Source organism: Chelonoidis abingdonii, chromosome 2 (genome assembly GCF_003597395.2).
Source record: "Chelonoidis abingdonii isolate Lonesome George chromosome 2, CheloAbing_2.0, whole genome shotgun sequence".
Classification (NCBI taxonomy): Eukaryota; Metazoa; Chordata; order Testudines; family Testudinidae; genus Chelonoidis; species Chelonoidis abingdonii.
In genome coordinates, this window is record NC_133770.1 from 239,265,250 (window position 1) to 239,290,713 (window position 25,464).

General features: G+C 43.4%; 1 protein-coding gene across 1 annotated transcript; it reads left to right on the plus strand.

Annotated features, from left to right (window-relative positions):
• The first annotated feature begins 7,234 nt into the window (after window positions 1-7,234).
• MCMDC2 (minichromosome maintenance domain containing 2) lies at window positions 7,235-25,254 on the plus strand. The gene is made up of 14 exons (XM_032777049.1): window positions 7,235-8,169; window positions 8,298-8,428; window positions 8,522-8,581; window positions 8,937-9,132; window positions 10,710-10,832; window positions 10,972-11,079; window positions 13,230-13,358; window positions 14,771-15,008; window positions 18,405-18,610; window positions 19,643-19,809; window positions 20,255-20,431; window positions 22,167-22,309; window positions 23,649-23,758; window positions 24,721-25,254. The coding sequence occupies exons 1-14, from the start codon at window positions 8,070-8,072 to the stop codon at window positions 24,885-24,887; spliced, it is 2,055 nt and encodes a 684-aa protein (XP_032632940.1). The 5' UTR covers window positions 7,235-8,069; the 3' UTR covers window positions 24,888-25,254.
• Window positions 25,255-25,464: the final 210 nt, after the last annotated feature.

Consider the following 25,464-nt stretch of genomic DNA (forward strand, 5'->3'; position numbering starts at 1 on the left):
CGCCTGACGCAGCCGTGTTGGCCAGTCAGGAGACTTTGTCGACTCCGGCCCTGGAGGTCCGTTGAGTCCGATTCCTCTCCAGCTCCGCACCAAGATCGGGGGTTGAGCTGATGGCCGACTCACGCCAGACTTCTCCTGCGGAGCGGATCATGTCTCTAAACGAGCGTCTGGCCCACCGCCCGCACCGCAGTGCGGGTTCTGCATCTAAGGGCATAGCTGACGCAGCGTAGCACCGTCCCTGGACTCCCGGCTCGAGCACCGGTCAGATCTGTGCACGATTCGGATCTCGAGGGAGGTCTCGCTCGCACGCTGCTCGCAGTCCCCAGCACCGCGTCTCCATAACGGTACCGGTCGTACTCGCAGCGCAGGTCATCTTCGCACGGTCTCAGATACCCCGCACCGTTCTGGCTCCAGCCTACCATTACCGGCAACCGGATTGATAGTTCTCTACCGATCGACGATCCAGACCCGGCGACCCTCAGCGCATCTGAGCTGGTTGGCAGGTCCGGTCTCGATCGCGGGCACCGGTAAGGGATCAATGGCAGCCGATCTTCTTCGGACCGAGGAGTCTTTCGCCGTCTGCAGTGCGGACCCGAACCACTCCCGTTCGACCCCCCTGTGGCCCTCTCGCCCGGGGTCTGTTCGCTCGCGGGCGGACAGGTTGTACCTAGAAGCGAAAGACCGCTGCCTCTTTTTCCGAGGCTCAGCAGAGCATGGTCCTCAGCAGTGGGGCTTTCTGGACCCTGGGCATATCACCAATGCCAGGGCCCCACAGCAAATTCCCCATGGTCGTCTGTTCCGAGCACCAGGGCTTCCAGCGGCTTACTTCTCAGCCCTCCTCCATCCCCTAGAAGAGTGGTCGTCTCATCTGATGCTGAGCTCCGCAAGAGTCAAGAAGCGGTTGCTCCGTCAGAGCGCACCCAGACCCGCATTCTTCTGGCAGGTCTCCTCGTCGTCCTCGAACCCAGATGAGGCGTGGTGCGGACAACAGCCACGCAGTCCGCCCCCATGGACCTCAGGGCAACCAGGACCTCTCAGGTCGTGGCACAAAATAATGAACACCAGGCTGGGAGGGTCTCCTAGATCGAGCGACCCGGTCCGTTGAGCCTCAATCTGGCGGATGCGCCACCTCGTGTCGCCCGCCCTTCATAAGGACATCAACTAGGTACCCTGCGGACCCAGGGCCACTGGTCTCCTCCCGAACTCACCCTCCATATCAACGTGCGAGAATTGAGGGCGGTCCACCTTGCTTGTCAAGCATTCCATCAGCAGATCCAGGGTCGCTGTGTTTCGGTTTTTACCAACAACACAACGACGGTATACTATGTAAACAAGCAGGGCGGGACAAGGTCTCCTCTTCTTTGTCGGGAAGCCATGACGTTGTGGGACTCTTGCATAGCCCACTCTGTTCACCTAGTTGCTTCCTTTCTCCCTGGGGCTCGGAATACGCTGGCGGATCATCTCAGCCGGTCCTTTTTGCTCCCACGAGTGGTCCCTTCGCCCGGACATCGCCCTTGCGCTCTTCCGAAGGTGGGGGCATCCCCATATGGACCTCTTTGCATCCCGCAGGAACAGGAAGTGCCCGATGTTCTGCTCTTTCCAAGGTCGCAAGCCGGGCTCGGTTGCAGACGCCTTTCTAATTCCATGGGTGACGCACCTCTTCTATGCGTTCCCTCCGTTCCCGTTGATCCACAAGGTCCTTCTGAAAGTGCGCAGGGACAGGGCCTGCTTGATTCTGATCGCTCCGGCGTGGCCCCGGCAGCATTGGTTCTCTCTGCTGCTTGACCTGTCGGTAGTGGACCCGGTTCCACTGCCTCTTTACCTAGATCCGATCACGCAGGACCACGGCTGGCTTTGTCACCCGGACCTTCAGTCGCTGCACCTCTCAGCGTGGCTCCTGCGTGGCTGACTAGGTCTGAGCTGCACTGCTCTTCCCCAGTGAGGCAGGTGCTTCTGGGAAGTAGGAAGCCGTCTACGAGGACGACGTACTCCGCCAAATGGAAACGCTTTACGTGCTGGTGCGCGGAGAGGCGCTTCCACCCCACCGATGTTTCCATCCCAATCATCCTCGATTACCTTTGGTCGCTCAAGCAACAGGGCCTGGGGCTGTCCTCTCTCCGGGTTCACTTAGCGGCTATCTCCACCTTCCACCCGGGGAGCGATGGCCACTCTGTCTTCTCACACCCAATGGTGGCTAGATTCCTTAAAGGTCTGGAGCGTCTTTACCCCCAGGTCCGCCGCCCAGCCCCTCTTGGGATCTAAACCTGGTGTTGTCCCGTCTTATATCCCCCCCATTTGAGCCGCTGGCCACGTGTTCCCTCCTCCACTTGTCCTGGAAGATGGCGTTCCTGGTGGCCATCACTTCTGCTAGGCGTGTGTCAGAGCTGCGCACCCTCGTGGTAGCACCCCCGTATACGGTGTTCCATCGGGACAAAGTACAACTGAGGCTGCACCCCGCCTTTCTCCCCAAAGTTGTCTCGGCCTTTCATGTCAACCAGGACATATTCCTACCCATATTCTTCCCGAAACCTCATTTGTCTCACAGGGAGCAGCAGTTGCACTCCTTAGACGTGCGTAGGGCGCTCGCCTTTTATATAGAACGGACCAAGCCGTTCCGCAAATCCCCCCAGCTTCTTGTCGCCATAGCTGAGCGGGTTAAGGGCTTGCCTGTCTCCTCGCAGAGGGTGTCCTCGTGGGTGACGTCCTGTACACGTGCCTGTTACGACCTGGCCCGTCTCCCTTCGGGCCATGTAACTGCGCACTCTACTGGAGCCCAAGCATCATCGACGGCGTTCCTTGCGCAAGTACCCATCCAGGAAATCTGCAGGGCAGCGACCTGGTCCTCCGTGCACACCTTTGCTTCCCATTACGCCCTGGTCCAGCAGTCCAGGGCCTTCGGCTCTGCTGTGTTACCGCTGTGACTCTCACTCCGACCCACCGCCTAGGTAAGGCTGGGAATCACCTACTGGAATGGATATGAGCCGGTTAATCACCTTTGTAACTGTTGTTCTTCGAGATGTGTTGCTCATATCCATTCCACACCTGCCCTCCTTCCCCACTGTCGGAGTAGCCGGCAAGAAGGAACTGAGGAGTGGGCGGCCGGCAGGGGTATATATTACCCGTTACGGCGGCGTCACTCTAGGGGGCAACCTGCCGGCCTGCTGGAGTTGCTAAGGTAAAAGTCTTCCGACGAATGTGCATGCGCCGGCGCGTACACCTACTGGAATGGATACGAGCAACACATCTTGAAGAACAATAGTTACAAAGGTGAGTAACCCTGTTTTCTGCCTTAGGGGGAGGGAAGGAAGGAGCATCAGTGGGTGGGGGTAATGCCCCATTGCGGTATGTCTGTGTCTGGGGGCCTTATCAGAGCAGGTGCTTTTCTGCGGGGGGGGGGGCAGGAGAGTGCTCTGCGGCAGGCAGGCCCCACGCTGGGGGGGCTCATAACCAGGCATTTTGCTGCGCCAACCAAACAGGCAGGCTGCCTTCGGCGGGTCGGCTGATCCCGCGGCTGCGGCGGATCCTCCGCAGGCAAGAGCGCCCCCAGTGGCCTGCCGTCCCAAGCAAGCGCTTGGCGTGCTGGGACCCAGCCGGTGCCCGGCTGTGGTGAGGGACGCGAGCAGGGAGGCAGCGCCGCCTCTCCCCCGACACCCGCCAGCCAGGAACTTTTCATGTGCAACGACTCCCGTCGGGCGCTTGGGGCCGCTCTTGCGCCTGGACTCCGACCCGCTCGTCCCGGCCTTGCGGAGCCCAGCACAGCGCAGGGAGGCGGCAGGCGCCTCAGCCCCGGCCTGTCTGTGAGTCAGCGGCCGAGCGGAGGGAGGGGTGCAGCGCTCCGCCCCCGCCCCCTCAGGCTGCGCCCCAAGTAGCTCCCCCCAGCCACTCTCCTGCCCCCGCCTCTCCGGTAGGAGCTCTCGCCCCTACCCCTGACCGGCTTACTGTGCAGGTACCATGGCAATGCTGTAGCGGGGTGTACAAGCCCGGCGGGGTGCCGGGGGTGTGTGTTGCGGGGCCAGCGGGTAAGGTGCGGCAGCGTGTCAGTGGGGGAGGGGTGTAGAGGTGCCATTAGGCAAGGGGGGGGGGTAGTGAGTCTGTGGGGACAGTGGGTTGGGGGCGGGTGTAGAGGTGCTAGCAGGCAAGGGAGGGTAGTGGGTCTGTGAGAGGGGGGAAAGGGGATAGTGGGTCAGTGGGGGAGGAGGGGGTAGTGGAGGGAGTATAGAGGTGCCAGTAGGCAAGGGAGGGTAGTGAGTCTGTGGGGAGGGGTGTAGTGATGCCAGCAGGTAAGGGGGGTAGTGAGTCAGTGGTGGTGTAGAGGTGCTACGTGGTAAGATGGGGTGGTGCATCAATGTGGGGGTGTAGTGATGCCAGCAGGTGGGGGGGTAGTGGGGCAGATGTAGAGGTGCCAACAGGTAAGGGTGGTAGTGGGTCTGTGAGGGGGGGAAGGGAGGGTAGTGGGTCAGTGGGAGGGGAGGGGGTAATAGGGGGAGTGTAGAGGTGCCAGCAGGCAAGGGAGGGTAGTGGGTCAGTGAGGGGGAAGGGGGGAGTGTAGAGATGCCAGCAGGCAAGGGAGGATAGTGGGTCTGTGGGGAGGGGTGTAGTGATGCCAGCAGGTAAGGGAGGTAGTGAGTCAGTGGTGGTGTAGAGGTGCTACCAGATAAGATGGGGTGGTACGTCAATGTGAGGGTGTAGTGATGCCAGTGGTGGTGTGTAGATACCAGCAGGTGGGGAGGTAGTGGGGAGGATGTGAAGGTGCCAGCAGGTAAGGGGGGTAGTGGTGCCAGCAGGGAGGATAATTGGAGGGGGGCGTGTCGCTGGCTGGGCAGTTCAGCATGCCAGGTTATCCAGCTACTGTTCAAACAAAGTGTGTCTAGGAACAACATGAACAGTATTTTAAACTGCAGCAGTCCCATATTTTCTTCTCTCCAGCAGTGTAGTGTCAGTGGGGGGTGAGGGAAAGAACCTCTGGGTAGCTGGATTGGTCTGTGCATGGTCACTGTCCGGCTGTGCGAGTGTGGCTAAATTAGATGTGCATGGCTTGAATTTAATGGAATGTGATCAATTTTCCTTGAGGTTTTAAGAAACAGAGCAGCATTTATCAAAGCAGCTGCAGGTCATGTGGGCGCAATTCCCGGGAGTTAGAGAACACTCTAATGGAATCATTCTTCATGTTGCTATTACAGTTTTTCATATTAACACTTCAGGCTCTTACTTCATATTCCCCTGCACATGCCCACAAGACACACACAATATATAGTTTTGCCTTATGCCAGCTTACGGACAGCTCTCCATAAGCATCCAGTTATCTCATTGAGATATTTACATAAACGCGAAAGGAAACTACAGTTAAGTCCACAAATACTACAGATCTTCCTTGAGTAAGCTCTGCTCCCCTGCAAAGCCCACCACTTCTGCTTCCTCAATTGCAGTGGTTGGCCAGAGCTATTTTTGAAGCCTTAAGTAGTGTCTTGTGTTGGCCATCTGCTCAGGGTGAATGTGATATACCAGGATGCTACCCACAGGGGCGGCTCTTATGTTTTTTGCCGCCCCAAGCACGGCAGGCAGGCGGCTTTCGGCAGCGTTTCGGCGGCAGGTCTGGTAACGCGGATTTGTCAGTGTGCCTGCAGGAGGTCCACCAGTGCTGCGCCATCGGCGTCCCCGCTGCCGAAGCCGTGGGACTGGCGGACCTCCCGCAGGCGCGCCGCCAGAAGCCACCTGCCTGCCGCCCTCACAGCGATCAGCAGGCTGCCCTCCACGGCTTGTCACCCCAGGCACGCGCTTGCTGTGCTGTTGTCTGGAGCTGCCCCTGGCTACTGAGACTTGTTGGGCAGCTTTGTCATCCCTGCCCTGTGACCTGGAGTGCCTTGCAATGCCTCCTACAACCTGGACTGCTCAGAAACAGCCACCAGCAGGAAGGTCACTCCCAGATGTATTTGTGTAACTGGTCACACCCTGTCTCTCACCAGTCTTGGTTATGCTGCAGGGTGATCCCAATAAACTCCCAATTCTGAATTTCCCACCAGACTGTCCTGGACAGTCCAAATGTATTCAATCTCATTCCTTTAAGGGAATACAATGGTTAACTACCTTAAATAGTTACCCAGACATTTTAATATAAACTCACTGGATTAGATAAACCAAGTTTATTAACTACAAAGAGATATATTTTAAGTGAGTACTAGTAATGAGGCATAAAAATCAGAAATTATTACAAGAAAAATAAAGATAAAACACTTTCTAATGCCTAATTTAATAAACTATATTAGATTCAAGCATAGTTTCTCAACACATGCTTCCAGCAGCATTACTGACCAAACTCTTCAGATCAGAACAAGGCCGCTAACATCCAACAGTTGTTGCCGTTGCCTTTTAAGGTACAGAGAATACATTGGGCAGGGGAAGAGAGAGGTGTATTGGAGTGTTTGCCCTGCCTTTTTATAGTGTTTTAGTCCCTCTTTGAAAAGCATTTCCAGCTGAGAACCAGGAGACAGGCAGTCTACTGGTGGAAGGCTGTTCCCTGCTGAGCTTTTTCACTGTGTGAGCTCTCTTTGTTTTCTCCTTTCCCCTTTTCTGGTTGATGACTCTGTTTACTGTGTTAATGCCAATTAAGACAAGCATACACTTTGTTCAAAACACATCTGTTTGACCAGTTTGGTGATATGTGAGTCTGCACGTGTATTTTTAACATCAAGCAGAGAAAATTTATAACTTAATGCATAAAGCTGCTACACACATTTTACCATATCACTGATCATCAAATTAGGAGTTTTCTAATGAGACCACATGAAGCATGCCTTATACAAAGATTATTACAATAGTGTGTGAGGTTTGAACACAAGGGTGAATTCCATCACAATGAATTTCTGTGGAGATGAGATCTGAAAGGAAGCAAACTAGACAGATGTACAAACTGGACTAGCAATCTTCAGTCTAAACCACATTTAACTGGAAGGTGCTACATGTGTAAAGTCTTAGTAAAAATATATTTTTTTAAATTAAAAAATTTGTAAATATTTGAGTGTTTAAACTAAGTCACTTTTCCTGATTGTGCTGCATCCTGTGAAAATCACACTGTGGGATCTGTGGATCTGGATGCAGAAGAGAATAGGAAATAGGCGCTTCTGGTGCAGAGCTTAACTCTAGGTCTATGATGACTGGTCTGGTCCCACCTCCTTAAGTTTGCAGGGGACCTGAAGATCCAGTGAAGAATCTGTGGACCTGGATACTTGGAGAAAGGAGAATTTAAAGTAAGAAACAACTTATGATTTTTGATTACTTATTAATGTGTTTGTATAACAACATTGATGTGCCTAATGTACAATATAGACCAAACAAATAAGAGTGCAAGCAGCCTACCCAAAGAGCTTACAAAATATGATCCCAGTCCTGAAAACACTTATGCATATGAGTAGTTCCATTGTTTTTACTCAAATTAAGAACTAGCATAAGTGTCTGCACAGATCAGGGCCTAAATTAGAAAACCAATGAAATGACAACATTAATCTAAATGTTAATCTATGTAATGCAATTTCACTCTGTGTAAAAACTTGTGATTGACTGGTTGTACTGCCCTTCCCCTTAAGGCATTGTTTAGTTAATGCACAGAAATATTGTGTGATTTTTTTTTCCTATGGTGGGTATAACTCTATACTACACAAAAACCTTAGAATTTTTGCTAAAGAATGGCACACTCTTCTGACTCTTCAAGTTCTAAAAGTCACAAAATAGTTCGTTGTCTCAAAATACTGGAACATTATTATTAGAAAATTTACATTAACAACATAATACTGTATTTCTTTGTGAGCAAGGGATTTTCCATTTAAAGGGGAAGTTAGACAAAAATGTTTCCGAAAGTTACATTGTTTGTAATGTTATAGAAGAAGGCAATATTTGTCTTTGCTTAGTTTCTTGGCTCCTGGTTTCACTTTTGACAGGTATGATGTCTTTATTATATATGTTTTATCCTTACTTATTTTATTATTACAGCATTCTTGAGCTCTGACCCTAATTCCTATGATTTATATTAATATAGTCTAACATTTTGATAAAAGAGCATAGAGCTTCATTGGAAGATGAGACCAGATCTTCTGAAAATAAAGGAGGTTGCCCTTATTTACCTTGATAGGAGTGGTGGCCTACAGAAATTTGTGGACGATTGCAAACAATATAATGGTACTGTTTGTTCAGTAAACCTTCTATTAATATTGACAGACCAAACAAAGTTGATTTAAAGAAAAATATACCTTATTTCTATATTTTGTGCTCTGAAACACTTGCATATTGAGTCTTTGCTCTTACAGACTCAAAGCAAAGTTATGCTGTCTATCGATTCGTTATTTCGATAAATCCTTCTGATATTGCTGAGTTGGATGCAGCTCTTGGCAATCAGATTCTGCACAAACCCATGAAAGCTGCACAGATTTTTCAGTCGGTAAGTGAATTTGTATGTTTACAGACGCAGAAATGTATTCAACATTTTAAACCAAATTTTTCTTTGCAAAACCATTTTATTTTTTAATTACAGGTCTGTTTCATAGCTATTAAAACACTGTCATTAATTGAACAATTACAGACAGAGGCCCAAGTGAGTTTAAACTTTTTACCAGCTTAGATAAAAATAAAGTAATTTTCAAACAATATTAAGTTGTATTTAGAGATCTTTTTGGTGTTAATTTTTCAGCTTTAATGTTCATTTTCATTCAACAGTCCTATCAATCTAAACAAAAAATAGTAGGAACTTCTTAGCCATACATACTCTGGGTATGAGAAGGTGGATATATGTGACTGTGAGCTATTTTCACCTTATTTGGCACGTCCCTGGAACATGTTTTTGTAACCGTGGACCACACTGGGTTTTGTACATGAGTATTTGTCATTTATACTAAACATTTCAAATAAAAAAGATTTTTGTTTTAATGCAACCCTTTTTCTCTCATGAGATTAATATAGTGTTGAAACCAACACACTTGCCTCCTCTTCCAAGTTATGTTCTCAGCCTTTGTGAGTTTCCACTTGATTACATATCTCAGAGATTTTATATGTCAGAGGGAATAGTGATTGCAATGGGAACTGTAATGAAATACACACAAGGAGCAAGATTCCTTTGTTCTGAGGAAACCTGTCCATTTTCTGAAGGTAAGAAAAAAAATGTAAAATGAGAAAAGTTCTAGATTCAAAAGGTTCTCTGATTAGCCCATTAACTCAAACTCATTATTTACATTAAAATCTAGATAAACTTGGCATTTTCCTGTATAGATTTTTGTATAATTTACACAAAGGAACTGCATATCCAGGATGCATTTTGATGTAGTGAGAACATCACAACTTTCTGATTTATTCTGGTCAGTGGCCAGATTTACACTACAAAGGGTTTGCCTGTATACCAGCAAACTCCCCTCCCCCCCCACATCCCCTAAGTAGAGACATCTTATACTGGCAGGTTCTTTTGCCGATATAGCTTATAACAGTTCCCTGAACAAAATGAGCCATACGGTTAAAGAACATTTTTGCCAGAAAACTATATGTACACTAGGGCTTTTTGCCTGTATAAAAATGTTGTAAAGACTCATACTCTAACCAGTGTTCTTATATCAGCAAAAGTTTCTAGTGAAGACTTGGCCAGTGTCAGACTCCTGCCTATACAGCAGGAGTAGATTAGGACTGATTCCTTCACAGCAGTCTAGGACTTGTTAACTTTAATAACTTCTTTGATTTCTATGAGACTATTCTCCCCTGCATAAAATTACTCTGGTGCTAAAGCTTTTGCAGGATTAACCCCTAAAATTGTTTTTCACAGTCATAGTGACTGTGAAGATATAAAAGAGAAGCTAAGTCCCAATGTTAGACTATTCATTTTAGAACACATTGTAATTGTTTTTAATCAAGAAGACATGTATTTATAATAATAAACACAGAGACCTCATATAGTTTTGAATGGAGCACATAGAGACATATCATCTCTCTGACTGCTTCTCACAAAACCAGGCTAACATGATGAGGTTAAGAATCTGTAATAAGCAATTCTGCCATCCAGTGGTAAAACTACAACCCAGGGGTGGCCAAACTGTGGTTCACGAGCCACATGTGGCTCGCAAATCCCCCTCTCCATTCTTTGCCTACCAGACTGGGAGGCGGCTGTTCGGGACCTCTGCCATGCAGTGGGGTGGTGGGGTAGGGACTTCTGTCCAGCAGGGCGGGGGGTCTCAGGGCATGAGCTCCGCAGGGCACACTTGCCGGGGCTTGGGGCTTCAACAGGAGTGGGGTTGAAGCTCTGAGTCCCAGCTCCCAGCAGGTGTGCCCGAGCTCTCAAATTTCCGATGATTGTTGTATGTGGCTCAGAGGGCCAGTATACCATAATTGTTGATTTTTATTTGGTGGCAGGGAGAGAGACTCTCAAGTCATGAGAGAAACATAGAACATTCAATAAAGCTGTTCGTCTTAAGAACAGAAAAATATGACACTTGAGAACTCCTGATTCTCAATTCAATGCTTTACTCATTCTGCCACTCTGGTTGGGGGGATTAAAATGAAAGCTGTGTGCAATTTTTTAAGAGCCAGGAAGTTTTGAGAGCTTATACTTGTTACCATATCGTAAACTGGAATAAACTGCATTTAAAGCCAATTATATATTTTAAGTAAAGTCCATTACAAATTATTATGACTAAATGTGAAGAAATATTTGACTATATAGTCTATATAATGCTTTCTATTAGGGTTTAATTATATAAGAGTGCATATCCCTGGAGCTACAGAGTCTGCAACAGTGAGGAATGATTTTGTATGCAATTTATGTGCTTCACCACTGCGAGAAGACATGAAATTTAGAGTACTTGGTGGTAAGAATTATGTAGTTTTATTTTTAGTTCTAAATTATCTTTCTACTTTTGATACATTTTTATTTACTTAGCTTATCCTTTAAAGCATAAAGTACCACTCTTAAGAAATATAACCTTCTACACTTGTTTATTTTGTAAGATAAACAGCTAGTTGAAATGATAGATGCAAAATCTCTGAGTGCTTTCCAAGGATATTCCAACAATAAACAACATTTCAGGATTCAGTCTTTTACAGTTTTCCTAAGAGGTGAGTAGGCTGTGTATTCATCTATCCTAACATAATGATAAAACTGAATGAGATCTATCTATTTTTAACAAAAATGTTTTAGAAATGAATGGTATTCTGAAAAACAGCTTTTTAGTTAGAACAAATCCTTACAGTTTCCTTATATATTCATTTCTCTGGACAAAATGGTGAAAATAATGATAGTTTATATTTAGTTGATTATGTCATTTTTATTTGAAAAGAAATCCCATGTTGTTAGCCAGGCAGTTAAAGACAACACATGACAAAACATTGGTTCATTCATATTTATTTTGATGTGTTATTTCTAGGGCCCTACCTAATTCATGGCCATGAAAAACGCATCACAGACCGTGAGATCTGGTCTTCCCCCACAAAAGCTGGTCTTTTTTGTGCTTTTATCCTATACTATTACTGATTTTACAGAGGAGACCAGAGTTTCTCAAATTGGGGGTCCTGACTGGGGGGGTGGGGGTGGGTCACAAGGTTGTTTTAGGGGAGATTGTGGAATTGCCACCCTTACTTCTATGCTGCCTTCAGAGCTTGGCGGGCGGAGAGTGGCAGCGGTTGGCTGGGTGCCCAGCTCTGAAGGCAATGCCCCACCAGTAGCAGTGCAGAAGTAAGGGTAGCAAATGCCATACCATGCCATCCTTACTTCTGTGTTGCTGCTGGCGGCAGCTCTTCCTTCAGAGCAGGGCAGATGGAGAGCTGTGGCTGCTGGCTGGAAGCCCAGCTCTGAAGGTTGCACCACTGTCTGCAGCAGCGCAGAAGTAAGGGTAGCAGTATCGCAACCCCCACCACACACACACTCTCTCTCTCTCTCTCTAACCTTGCGATCCCCCCCCACACACACACACAACTCGTTTTTGAGTCAGGACCCCTACAATTACAACATCATGAAATTTCAGATTTAAATAGCTGAAATCATGAAGATTGCTATCCTAGGACCGTGAAATTGACCAAAATGGTAGGGCCCTAGTTACTTAATTAAAATGTCTTCACCAGTTCAGCATTATCTCACTTTCTGTGTAACTTGTTTCTTCCTCCTTCCTCTGGTTATATTGTTTTGCAGTGGCTTAACATTTTTTGTAACATCCTTCCTCAATCTAGCCATTTTCCTTATTTTTTCGTGATCTCTGGCTTCTGAGGTTTCTAACTTCCATTGCAAACAATACAGTATTCGGAATGTGAAAATTCAACTACAGGCTCCAAAAAACTAACCTCGTTTTATGACAAAATATTTTTGTAGTATTGTAACCCCTTTCCATTTTTTAAAAATCTTTAGTTTTGCTTTAGTGCTTGCTATTTAATATGTTTATAAAATTCATCTATTTATTTATATTTATTGAAAATTGTGTATTGATCCATTTACTCCAAAATAACAAGCAATAAAACTAAATAGTGATGTTGTATGTGTATTATTACAAAGTAAAGCATTTGGGCTGAATCCTGTGAGGTAATGTGAGCCCTCAATTTCCATCAGCTTCAGTGGGCACTGACAGGACATAGCATCTCACAGCTCAGGCCCATACTAAGTTGCACATAACTTACATTACAAACTTTACTAAACAGGTTTTGAATGACATGAACAGAAATTTGAAAGTTTCCAAATACGTTTTTGCATTTTCTTTTAATCTATTTATTCTAGGTCCTTGCTTCTGAAGAAGCATTCTATGTAAGCTTGAAAGCTTGACTCTCTCACCAACATAAGTTGATCCAATAAAAGATATTACCTCACCAACCTTGCCTTTCTAATCTTCCTTTACTAAGGCATTTTGCCATCCCATTTACTTGACAATAAGTGATCATGAGAACGCTCCAAATCTCCGAGCAGAGATCTGAGAGTACAAACATTCTCCTTTGTGTTTCAATTCAAAACTAACTGCATTATCCATTTTCTCAACAGAAAATCATCCAGTGGCTCATCTCACTCACTTCCCTCACCTGCTGCCCTAAAATGTTATAAATTGTCTACATGCATAGTTCTATTCCCATTCTTTAAGGCTGCATTGAATCAAACTGTTGTGTGCTGCTTCCCCTAAATTATATATTCTAATTTGAACCACTAGTTTAACATATAAAATACTTTATAATCTTAAAGTTTGGGATTTTCTAATAAATCCCTATATTTCCATGTGTATTTTTTTTTCTAGATGAATTGTCGAACAAAATGAAAATAGGAAACAGGTATAGGTTTATAGGAATTCCAGCCTGTATACAAAACTGCTCACAAGTTACAGTCTGTATAGAAGTCAGCAGTATACAGCTCTGTAGTCCAGAAGGTAAGACAGCTGAATAGTAAATTAAAATGATTAAAAATAGATATTTTTATTAGATCAAAGGCTTGACAGTTAGTGCAGTCTGCTAGTACATGGAGATCCAGGTTTGGAAGCCACTTTGGTACTTTCACTCCAGTAATCCTAAGTATGGGCTTGTCCCAATTTGTTTTTTGCCCTGATATTGCTGTCACCTAAGAAACATACACAATATTATTGTTCACTTCTCTATTTAGGAAAGTGCAGAACATTATTTATTGATGTGCTTTTCCACTATCCTCTTATTTCTAAGCTCTGCTTTTCATTAGAGGGTATTGTTTCAGTTCAGACCAATGGCAACTGCAACTGGATTTTGCCTCAGGGTTTCCAGTCTCCAGCTGTGGCTTTTCTTGGTTGGAGACCTTTGTCTCACTACCTTCTAATGGGTATTTCAAGGCTGCACAGTCCTCTGCCTTCACTGTGTTATTCCCATCAAAGACAGGCTGCCCAGGCACATCTGCTTGCTTTCTCTTCAGAGATGGTTAACAGTGTGACTGCCCACAGATGTAAGTTACCACACAGTTCTTTCTAAGTCTGTTTTATTAAGCTAAAAAGCATTACAGAGAAAACATATTAAAAACAATAAAAGAACCTATATGCATTCCAATAAGCTTACTATAGATCACTTCATCCGTAACATGCTCTCTGGCAGAGACAGTCCTTCAATACCTCACCAAAGGGGTTTCCTTGTGGTTTCAAGTTCATTATAGCTTTAGCTCAGAACAAACATACAGTCTTACAGGGCATGAGTAGGCTGCATCCTTCCAATCCTCCTATAAGGATGGGGGCCTGTCTGTTTGCTGGATCTGGAAGAAGGCACTGAGCCTGTTTAAAACCAGGCTATTTAACCAAAAATCTTTTCTTTTTCTGTTGGTCCCTGGAGAGGACTAATAACTGAAGGAATTACCTCTCCCTCCTCCTAGAGGAGTTACATACAACTCCACAATAACACATACAGAATTGCATTTTTAATACAATGATCCCCAAAGGTATGAATCCTAACTCAGTAAGATTTAACTTAATTCAATAAAGTTTACCTTAATTCCATAAAGTTTGTCCAGGATGATGCAAATATTGTCAGTCTGTCACAGGTATATTTAGATTGTATCTTAGATGGCCATACAATTTCAATTCATGTACTTGCTCTCTTACTCAATATGTATTAGTGGACACAGTGTCCTTTACTTGTTTAATAATAGTAAAACTAACATTTTAAGCTGTTCACAGTCTGAATTTTTGTTACCCTAAAATAAATTCCAAACATACCTTGTTTTTAATAATTTCTTCTAATAATAGGATCTACCTAATGCTGATTTGTTTTAATTATATGAATAGCTCTGTTTAAAAGTGTTGATTAAGATATCCTTTGTTTATGTTAGGTACTTCTTGTATCAGGGAGAATTTTAAGTATCTGCTCTCCTTGACTTCAAGTTCATGTTGGAGGTTTACAGCCATACTTGCCAACATCTTTGCTTCTCAAGTTGTCCCACCAGGCACTTACAGTACTCTTAAACTGTCCATACTGTTGAGTCTGGTCCAGACATGTGACAGAGACAAAGAGACATCAGATTACCTGGATCTTTTGATTGTGAGCAGTGACACCCTAATAGCAGATAGGTAAAGTGACACCTGTATTTTTTTTACAAGTACCTTTGACTTTAAATAAAAGATTTGCCAAGTTTTTATATAGAGAGGCTTGATATTTTCTCAAAAGGAAAACAGAGTTCACAGTTTAAAGGGTAGCCTGGGGTTTTACTCAGAAAAATAACTTTTTTTTTTTAATAAAGGTTTTACTTTTTTGATTTCTGAACTCTACTTTCCTTTGTCATCTGTGTGCCAGGTCTTCATTATTATACTGCTGAGAGGGAAGCAAACTGTGTGATGGTCATGTGGGGCACATGCGATCTGGTGGCATTAACTGACCTGCTGCTTCTGTCTATGGTGAAATTTAAGGCTTTGCTTTTAACGAGTAAAGCATTTAATGATCAATCTTCTAATTAACTTGCCGAATTTCTAACAGCAGTCCTGTTTAGCACAGACCTAACTATAGTCCTTCTAAAGTTGCTATTGAAAGGACTACAGTCTGTGTTTACAAAAGCAAAGATTTTCCCCTCTCAAGCCTTAAGTCACTCTGATATAGCACTTTAGTTTTTTCTAAACCGGCTATTTTTTTCAAAAATGTCACACCGTTGTGACCTTCAGTTCAGCTCCCATCAGTGATTAACAAGGTCCAAATGGCTGCTGGTATTTTTGTCACTGTGTTGCTTGGACTAGGGTTGCCAGGTGTCCAGTTTTTGACCAGAACGCCTAGTCGAAAGCGGCTCCAGGCAGCAGCATTGACCTGGTTGGCGGTGCAGCGGGGCTAAGGCAGGCTCCCTGTCTGCTGTGGCTCCTGAAAGTGACCAGCATATCCCTGCAGCCCCTGGGAGCAGGTGTGATCAGAGAAGCGCCACATGCCCCCCGCCCTGAGCTCTGCCTCCACAGCTCCCATTGGCAGGGAACTGTGGCCAATAGGAGCTGCAGGGGCAGCACCTTCAGGTGTGGGCAATGTGCACTGTGCAGAGCCAGCTGGCCATGCCTCCACCTAAGGTCTGGACATGGTGGCTGCTCCCAGGAGCTGTGCAGGGCCACGGCAGGCAGGGAGCCTGCCTTAGCACTGCTGCGCCACTGGCCAGGAGCTGCCTGAGGTAAACGCTGTCCAGCCAGAGCCCACATCCTAACCCCCCTGCCCCAAGTAAGAACCCCCTCCTGCACCTAACTCCGAGCCCACACCCCCACACTTTGCCCCAAATTGGAATCCCCTCCCGCACCCAAACTTCCTCCCAAAGCCTGCACCCAACCGTTTGCCCCAGCCCTGAGCCCCCTCCTGCACTCCACACCCCTCATCCCCAGCCCTACCTCACAACCCACACCCTCAGAAGGAGCCCACACCCCAACCCCCAGCTTGTTCCTGCACTCTGAACCCCTTGGCTCCAGCGTGGAGCCCCCTCATACACCTCAAACTCCTCAGCGCCACCCCTTACCCCCCTCCCAAAGCCCTGCCCCAGCCCAATTAAAGTGAGTGAGGGTGAGGGAGAGTGAGCGATGGAGGGAGAGAGGCTGGAATGAGTGGGGGGCAGGGCCTCAGAGAAGGGGCAGGGCAAGGGTGTTCAGTTTTGTGCAGCTAGAAAGTTGGCAACCTTAGTTTTGACCGGAGTGGGTATAGTTGACAGTGGTAAAAACACTGATAACTGTGCACCCACACCAGTGCACCCACTCTTGCTACAGATGGTGGAGCTGAACTGATGGTAGCAATTATGGGAAATCTTTGATGGGAAAAAAAAAGTTACTTTAGTATTCATCCATAATATGAATACAACTTTTCTACTGTGCATGTTTGACACAATTTTAAATCTCTATTCCTGCCCCCCCATCAAAAAAACAAACCCATTACTTCATTATGCTTCCTCAAAAAGTCCTACAAACATGGCAAGTGTGAACTACTCTGTTTTCAGCCTTTTGAGTTTTGACTGCAACAAAGATCAGGAAAATATTCAGACAATGGGAGAAATGCTTTCCTCACTATCCCACTTTTTCCACAAATGATTAACTGAACATGTTTAGCTCTAATTTTAAAAAATTACCTTGGTTGGAAGCCAAGCATGAAAAGACTAAAACAAACATTTTGTTTTTCAAAAGTTATGAACTGAAAAAGAGGTGAGAATGGAAACACCTGCTTAACAATATGTTGCACCCTATGAATGCTTAGTTATTGTTATCTATAGGGTCTTAGAAGTACACATAGCACTTTACAATCTGCCCCTCAGGCCTTTACTATTTACCGTAACTTATGAAAATATATATAAGATAACAAAGTACTTTACAAATCTCATCTCAGATACTTACACGGTCCCTTCTACTGTAATATCTAAGCATTGCCCAATATTTAAATGCCTTTAATCCTCACAACATTCCTGTGAGGAGGGAAGTACTATTACCCCCATTTTGCTGTTGGAAAATTGAGGCACAGAGAGACGAAGAACTAGATTGCTAAACTTTTTTAGGTGCCTAAATACCTTCAAAAATCAGAGTGTTAATTGACTTGTCGAAAGTCACACAAGAAATTTTTGGCAGAGCACAAATTTGAACCTGTGTCCCCAACCAATACTCTAATCACTGGACCATCCTTCTTCTCAGACTCTCCTGTCTCTCATGTTTTAGTATGCTGAGCTTTGCCTGGCTCGGATGCCATTGGACTGTCAAGATGGTGGCACCCTGCATCATATATATGTTGTCATACCATGTCATTTATTAATACTGGGACAAAGCCCACCTCCACCGTTTGCAAGCATGAGCAATAGAATCAATGTGGTTCCACTGCATGTGGGAGGCAACATCTGGGCTGCCCACTCTGCATGGCCTAGAACACAGTTCAGTAGGGGAGGGCTCTGCACCCATGCCTCAGAGTGTTTGGGTCCACTACTGTGTAGATCCACACACCTGTCCTCAGTCATCATACATGAGGCAAAATGGTCAGTAGAGGCTTAATCCTGCACTCTTTAAAGTCAATGGTAAAACTTCTAGTGCCTTCAATGGGGCACAATCCGGCACTAGTAATGTGGGAAGATAATTCAGTCTCCCCTCTGACCCAATTCCGAATTTTGCCTTGTATGCTAGACCAATTTAAGAATATTAAATTATAATACAGCTGGACGTCATGCTTCTTCATGTAGTTAGTGCTACTAGAAGGAAGCTATTAAAGATAAATAGGAGCAACTATTTCAAAAAGTGCCCCTGTTTTGGTTGTGTATAAGAAACCCTGGGTTTTACCTTAGTATTCAGAAATATTTTATACACCTATGAAATTATTTTAATTTTTTTCTTTTTAAGTGCTCTACCTTAGTCAAATGAAGTTCCAATGTGTGTGCTTTTAATACCAATTTTATAAATACACGTAGTTGTTGTAAAAGGAAAATAAATTTAACTACATTTTTTGCAAGTGTTACAAATTGCTGACAATTATTTTTATCCTAGGCTTTTGAATTACAGTGTTTGTCTTGTAGCCCGTGGCATACGGCACCCAGCATCTAATGACATTTTTCCTACTGTGTCCAAAGATAAGCATGGAACTGGAACTGCTAGCATTCAGGCGTGCAGTGCTCTGCTGGCCAAAGGTGGTATCTGCTTCATAGGAGATTTGTTGTCACATAAAAAGGATAAACTTGAACTTCTGCAGTCAGGTAACCAGTACAAAGCCACTCTGCATCCACTGGGCAATCAGAAGAGAGGAGAAATCAGTGCTAGAGGAGAGACAAGTAGAGCCAGGGCTAGACACTGGGAGAGATGGGACGACGAGGCCTCGAGGAAGCTAGTTTCTACAATTTGTCCAGAGGCCTTTAAATCCTAAGTGCAACCCTACTTTCATGCACTCTTGACAGGGATGTTATAATTTCTCCCTAACTGCTGAGAAAGTCACCTTCTCTGTCATCAGAAAACCTCATATATGCCATAGAGAGAGAGAAAAGCAAGTAGATATTAACAGTACTGGAGAAGAGTAGTGAGATTTTTTACATGAATGGATCTTAAAGCAAGGCATAATAGGATCACAGAATTACTAGGGTAGAAGAGGTACCTACTACATTAACTACTTAAATTATAGAAAACTGCTTATGCAGGATACAAGTCCTGGCAATGGAGAGCCCTCAAATTATATTTAGGAGTTCATGCAAACTAAGCGCATTTTAGCATGGCGTGACAAGTTTTAGAGAGAGAGCCTGTTTTTGAAGATGGAGCACTCCTTTGTCTGTATCACAGCTATAGTAGTTTAAACAAAGCAAAACAACATAACCCGCTCTGTATTTTGTTTAATTTACGTACAGACCAAGGGTGGTTAGCCCTGGTTACTTTACCAATAAACTGCAAGCGTTTCACTTACATCAAACCAATTCAGTTAGCTGGGTGTATACAAGACTGTGTAAGTTTTTCCAGAGAGGACTAGATGGCATATTCTTTCCACAGGGATATGAAAATCTTTAGCTGGAGAGTACAAAGGTTCTTGTATGCATAAGCATTTTCTCCACACCCCCCCCTGCACTAAATGCATTATGATTAATTTTATATTTTTGCATCAGTTACTTTGAAGATATCCTGACTTTTCCATAAAAACTAAGTGCAGTATGTAATTGGAATTATCCTCAGACTCTGTCACTAGGATTGGAGATTTAATGTTACATTACAGGAGTTTAAGTAACATGTATTGTATGACCTGATAGTGCTGGAGAGCAGAACCACTACAGTATTTATTCCTGGAAAGAAGTATGGAGAAGATGTTGACCAGCAAGTTATTCTTCCAATTCAGACCAGTTTCTGGACTTTTGTAGATGAGGATTTATCGTCCAAAAAATATGTACAAAAGGATAACACTCTAATTGGCAAGTTGGTAAGGCATACACTTTGTTATGGCAAAGCTATGTAACAAGTCTGGAGATGTAGACAATTCTACATGTAAAACTATGGAGACCAACACAAAGAAGTGACACTCTGCACAAGCCACAGTGAAGTCACTTTAAAGCCCATATCTTCTAAAAATAGACCAGCTTTTCTAAACATGAAGCCTTTGTTTATTCAAAGGTTTTATGTTGCTCCTACAAGCCTCTGAATAAACAGGATTGTAGAGTGTGCGCATGGGTGACATTGGTCTACCCTATTTTCCCCTCACAATAGTAATTTCACCCAAAATACCTTTGCACTTGCACACCTATCAGACAGGGCAAGAGTCTGCCATTTTCTCTACAGTATACTCAGAAGTAAATTGATATTTTTCTATTTGAAAAATAAGCAGTTGAGCTTTTCAGTCACATTGCTTTGGGTTTTATTCTGTTTAGGACTTGAGCTCAATAGCAGCTAACCTTATAGATTCTTTTGGGCTTTTGATACACTGCAATGAATTATCTTGCCAACCAGCTCTTCCTCTTTTGGATCACATCATGAAAAAAGCCATTGATCCAGAAGAAGCACTTTATACCCTCTCCCAGCAGTTCAGAACACAAGATTTTGAAGAGGTAACTAGCTATAGTTCAGAACAAAATGGTATTTGATAATTTCATACTATTACTTGGCATGATGTGGTTTTCCTGAGATGACTTGTATACTTCCAGCCATGCAGATACTCACTCACTGTTACATGCCCCCTTGTGGTCTGACTGAAGTCAATATGAGTTTTGCCATTATTTTCACTGATAAAATCAGTTTCCCATCTATAAGTTAGTAGGTGTTTTCTGAACATTTATCTAGTCAGGGTAGCACCCTCTTTGTATCCATTCCACAAAGCACCAGGTCAGGACTTAATACTAGGACAAAAGATTTAATCATGTTATTTCCAGAAGAACCACTTTCTGAGGGCACAGGGATGTGTGTACCCCTTCCAGGAAGGAGAATGCAGGTATATATTAGTGGAATATAAGCAAAACACTAGTGACCATTTAATACTTTTTTAAAAATGGACAACAAAAAAGGCTGACTTATTAAAATTCACGGCAGCCTAATTGTGCAGGATGAATATACAACTCCATAGTGACCTGATGCACATTTGATATTAATATGATATTCACGTCCCTGCACCACTCAGGGCACTTCAAAACGTGAAGTAATTGAAGTCATCTGATTTCACCCTAAATCACAGGGTGGGAAAAATAGCATCTTTCAAAAAGTAATGGATATGCTGACAAGCATTTTGTATCTTCTATGTACCAGGTTGCTTTTTGGGGGTTCTATACTAATTTTTAAACACTGCTGACATATCACAGGCTACTATTGGCATCAGGAGTTACACAGCTCCTTTGTTGTTCAGTCAGAGATTCTCATGGTAGCAGTACAAGTTCCAGCGATAGCAGACGCTCAGTAAATAAGTTCAACTGGCCACTGTCTGGCTGACAGCTAGTACTTAAAATTTAAACTAGAGGTAATCTGACTGTCCAGTGCAATGAAATCAGCAACAGGTATCCCAAGATAGTGACCAACAATATGGGGAGCTATTTTTAAACCAATTTTTGGTTAACTATTATTTGCATTCACAGAGATAGAAAATGGGTTTTAGAAGTTTAACCCTAAAACATCATCCAAATTCAGATCTGGTACAAGCAAGTTCATTTCCAGTAACCACATCCCCTGCCACCACAACTGAATTTGGCCCAGCGTTTCATAATTATAGGCTGATAAACAAAACATGCACAACTGTAATGTCCTAAATACATGTATAGATTAAAAATAAGGATAGCATGCAAATCTGAGCATTGACAGTAACAAAACTCCTATTATGTTCAGAGTTCTAAACACTTCTCATACAAAAATTAATGTTTTGTACACATTTGAAGTCATTCATGTACTCCTTTTAAAGAGCCAAATTATTAAACTCCACTTGGTTTTTGAAACAGTAGTGTTGGTAAATGTAACTTTTTAAAAAGTAGATCTCCAGTATCCAGTGTGGACAAGATTAGAACCTATTAGTATAGTGCATGTTTATTTCAGTACACTAGAGAATATTTATTTAAAATTATTGAGGGAGTTTCTAGCATAGTTGTTTAAATTTACTAGATTAGTGAACAAATTGTTTCTACACCTGAGATATAGCCATATTGCTGTGTAAATGGTCAATCCTTTCTAAAAATTGTGCTAATATGGAAAATATTGTCTGGATATATTAATATTATGCAACAGATGTTATCAGTAGCAAAATGAGCTTTGAGTGTAAGTTTTCAACAGTATTCCTTAAATATTTAAAATTTATGCTGTTTTTAGCTTATTGTATTTGCTAAGAATTTGCACGTAGAACTCAGTTCAGAAGCAGAAAGACTCATTCATGGCTACTACCTAGCAAGTCGCAGAGTCAGAACAGATTCTATTCATGGATCAAAACTATCAACATCTGCACTGAAAATCCTGTACGTTTTAATTTTCCTAATTAAATTGCTTAACTTTGTCATACCTCAAATTCTTCATCTGTAAAAATGGTACTAGTGCTTGTCTACTTGGGAGTTGAGGCTCTTTTTAATTATTAAATAAAAGACATGGAGATCTTTGGATACAAGATCCTTCAAGATTTCAGTCTAGAGCAGGGGGCCACATCTGAGTATGGAAATTGTACGACAGGCCATGAATGCTCACAAAATTGGGGGTTGGGATGTGGAAGGGATGAGGGCTCTGGGGTGGGGCCAGCAATGAGAAGTTCAGCGTGTGGGAGGGGGCTCTGAGGTAGGGTTGGGTAATGAGGAGTTGGGGGTGAAGGAGAGTGCTCTGGGCTGGGACCGAGGGGCTTAGAGGGCAGAAGGGGAATCAGGGCTAGGGCAGGGGTGCAGGCTCCAGGTGGCACTTACCTCAAGCACATCACAGAAGCAGTGACGTATCCCCCTTCCGGCTCCTACGTAGAGGCACGACCAGGCAGCTCCGCACACTGCCCCATCTGCAAGTGCCGCACCTGAAGCTCCCCTTGGCCAGGAACCCCAGCCAAGGGGAGCTGCACAGGTGATGCTTGGGGCAGGGGCAGGGGCAGCATGCAGCACCCCCTGGCTGCCCCTAAGTGTAGGAGCCAGAAGTGGGACATATCACTGCTTCCAGGAGACACACGTAACCAAGTAAACCCCAGACCCTGCTCCCTGGCAAGAGCTCAAGGGCCAGTTGTAGGCCCCAGGCCGTAGTTTGCCCGCTGTCTAGGTACAGTAGTTTACATAGTATTTATATTTGTAAGATGTTAGAGTTCCTGAATTGATCTTGGAATATCTCCAGAAATCTGTATTTGAATAAACTTATTTGCTCGTTTGCCAGGCATGAAAAATAATGGCTATTTAAAAGCCAAACCTCACCATTAAAGTAACTAGCACTGAAACAAATCTACAAAAATGAAGAAAGTGAGTTGATTGCTGCAGTATCCTTAATTCCTTAGTGCTTGAGCAATGCAATAATTATGGTCCCCTATTAACTTCATACAACATGAGGGAGTTGTATAACATGCATTCTCACACTATTGTGAGACAAGTGATACACAAAATAGTTGTGTACATATTTGGCTGTGACGGAAGGAACAGTATGTAACTTTGCTCACTTGAAATCATTTGAGTACCCCCCTACTGTATTTAAATGTAAAACTCGGGTAGGGTTCAGAAAATAAACTACATTGAAATAATGATTGCCACTATAGTTAGCTTTCTATGTAGTAAGTGCAGTGCACACCTATGTATTTTGTGTAATATATTTTTCTAAGACACTGGCATTTTTGTCTTCTAGGGTTTCATTGTCTAAAGCACACACTAAGCTAAGTTTAAGGAAGAAAGTACTTGAGGAAGATGTGTTGATTGCTGTCTTGTTATTTGAATCATCTCTCACTTTAAAACATGGTAAAAATAATTATGTTTTACCAGACTGGACATTTGTTAGTTGAGTATTAGATCTAAATGTGTAGATACTTTAATGTTAGAAGTGACCAAATATAAACACAATTAAACTAGACCAAAAATGCAATCAAGTTTGAATTAAGGCATCTCAAATTTGGATATAAATACCCATTTTCTTATCATGGAAATGGTGCTTTAACTATGAGTAAAGTATGGAAAGCTGACTTGATAGGGACAGAATGGTAAAGAACAAAACAACGCTCTGAGAAGCAAGAACTATTTTGGCTGTACCTGATTTCTCAGACAACATTTACAACTTTCCTCATACTCGAGTGGATCAACCAAAGACACTCTAGATACTATTAATATGAGGCATCAGGAGCTTAATATTGATTCATTCAAATTTACGGAATAGTATTACATTTCAAAGGCAATAAGCACCAACCATTTTAGACAAATCAATTTTTCTTCTCTATATCTGTAAGTAAGTTATAACAGAAGAGGGTGATAGTCCCAAGATTTCTTTTACAAACAAGATTGATTTAAGGTTAGGAAAAATTCCTTCTCACTTGAGAATTTCTTGTCATGAGTCCTGATCCTGCAATGAGCTCCTTGCAGATCCCTCTGGCACTAGAGCTCATTAAAGGATCTGAGTGTCAGAACTTAATGGAATCTTTTCCTGCCTCTTGGAATTTTAAAACAGATTGCTATTGAGCTGAACCAAATTCAAACCAGATGTGTAAATCTCATATCTGATACCAAATCCCCAGGAGTATTTTTTTTTTTTTAAATAGAAAATTTGAGAACGAGGTAGAAATATTTTATAAGATGTGGTTAGTGTTCTTTTCATAAGTCATCCCTTCAAATGTCACTAAGATGAAGCAGAACAGTTAGCTAAGAGGATTTTCCAAGAGTGTATAGAATCTATTAACATAACATTTTCAATTCAATTCTTCTTTGTGTAGGTGCCTCTGTATTTTGTGTGATTCCAAATGCAGTGTTTCCATTTGACCTCATTGATGAAAACACTCTGCAGCAAAGAGATGTTTATCTGATGCAGTGCCATCAGCAACTGTTACAGTTTATTGCCACATACAGCCCTGGAACACATGTTACCACTAGTGAAGAATAGAGAACCTATTCTGAAAGCAGAGCTTATTCCTATTTCATCATAAAGTTTTGATTTTTTTTTTGGTAAACGTAAAATTTAAATATTTAAAGTTTTAGAGTATTGCTACTGCAAAATGTATATGAAAGTTAATGTTTTATGAAATTGCTATTCCTATGGATAAAAGTTTGTAGCCAACTCAAAATTAAACGATATTGCACCTTAAGTTTCTCAGACTTAGCATATTACTTGGACTGGTGGCTTCTCAAAGCTGTGACCTCTAAAAATAAGGTGACCCAGAGAAGAAAAGCAAAGCACCATACTCATGCTGCTAGGTAGGTAAAAATGCTCACACCCCCACAACTATTAAAATGTACCAAGTGAATGGTAGTGAGAAACTTACATTGGGAATAAGAGGAAGACAGAAGTTTAAATAAAAATGGTTTTAAAAAATTAATCATTGCTGTCAAATGGTTTGTAAACTAAAAGGTAGTTTGTCAAACAATTTATTCAGAGTCTAGTGATTAAACTTTACCAACTTTGTCTGCATTCTGTGGGTTTTTGCACTGCTGCAATTCAACTACATACGTCAGAAGTACTT

Bases quoted from the DNA above. Each gene is read 5' to 3' on its own strand.
- MCMDC2 (XM_032777049.1), top strand. From the start codon at position 8,070: ATGAGACCAGATCTTCTGAAAATAAAGGAGGTTGCCCTTATTTACCTT. The intron at 11,080-13,229 runs GTGAGTAGGCTG...TTTTTTTTCTAG, and splicing joins TTTTACAGTTTTCCTAAGAG to ATGAATTGTCGAACAAAATG. The intron at 22,310-23,648 runs GTACGTTTTAAT...TTTGTCTTCTAG, and splicing joins ACATCTGCACTGAAAATCCT to GGTTTCATTGTCTAAAGCAC.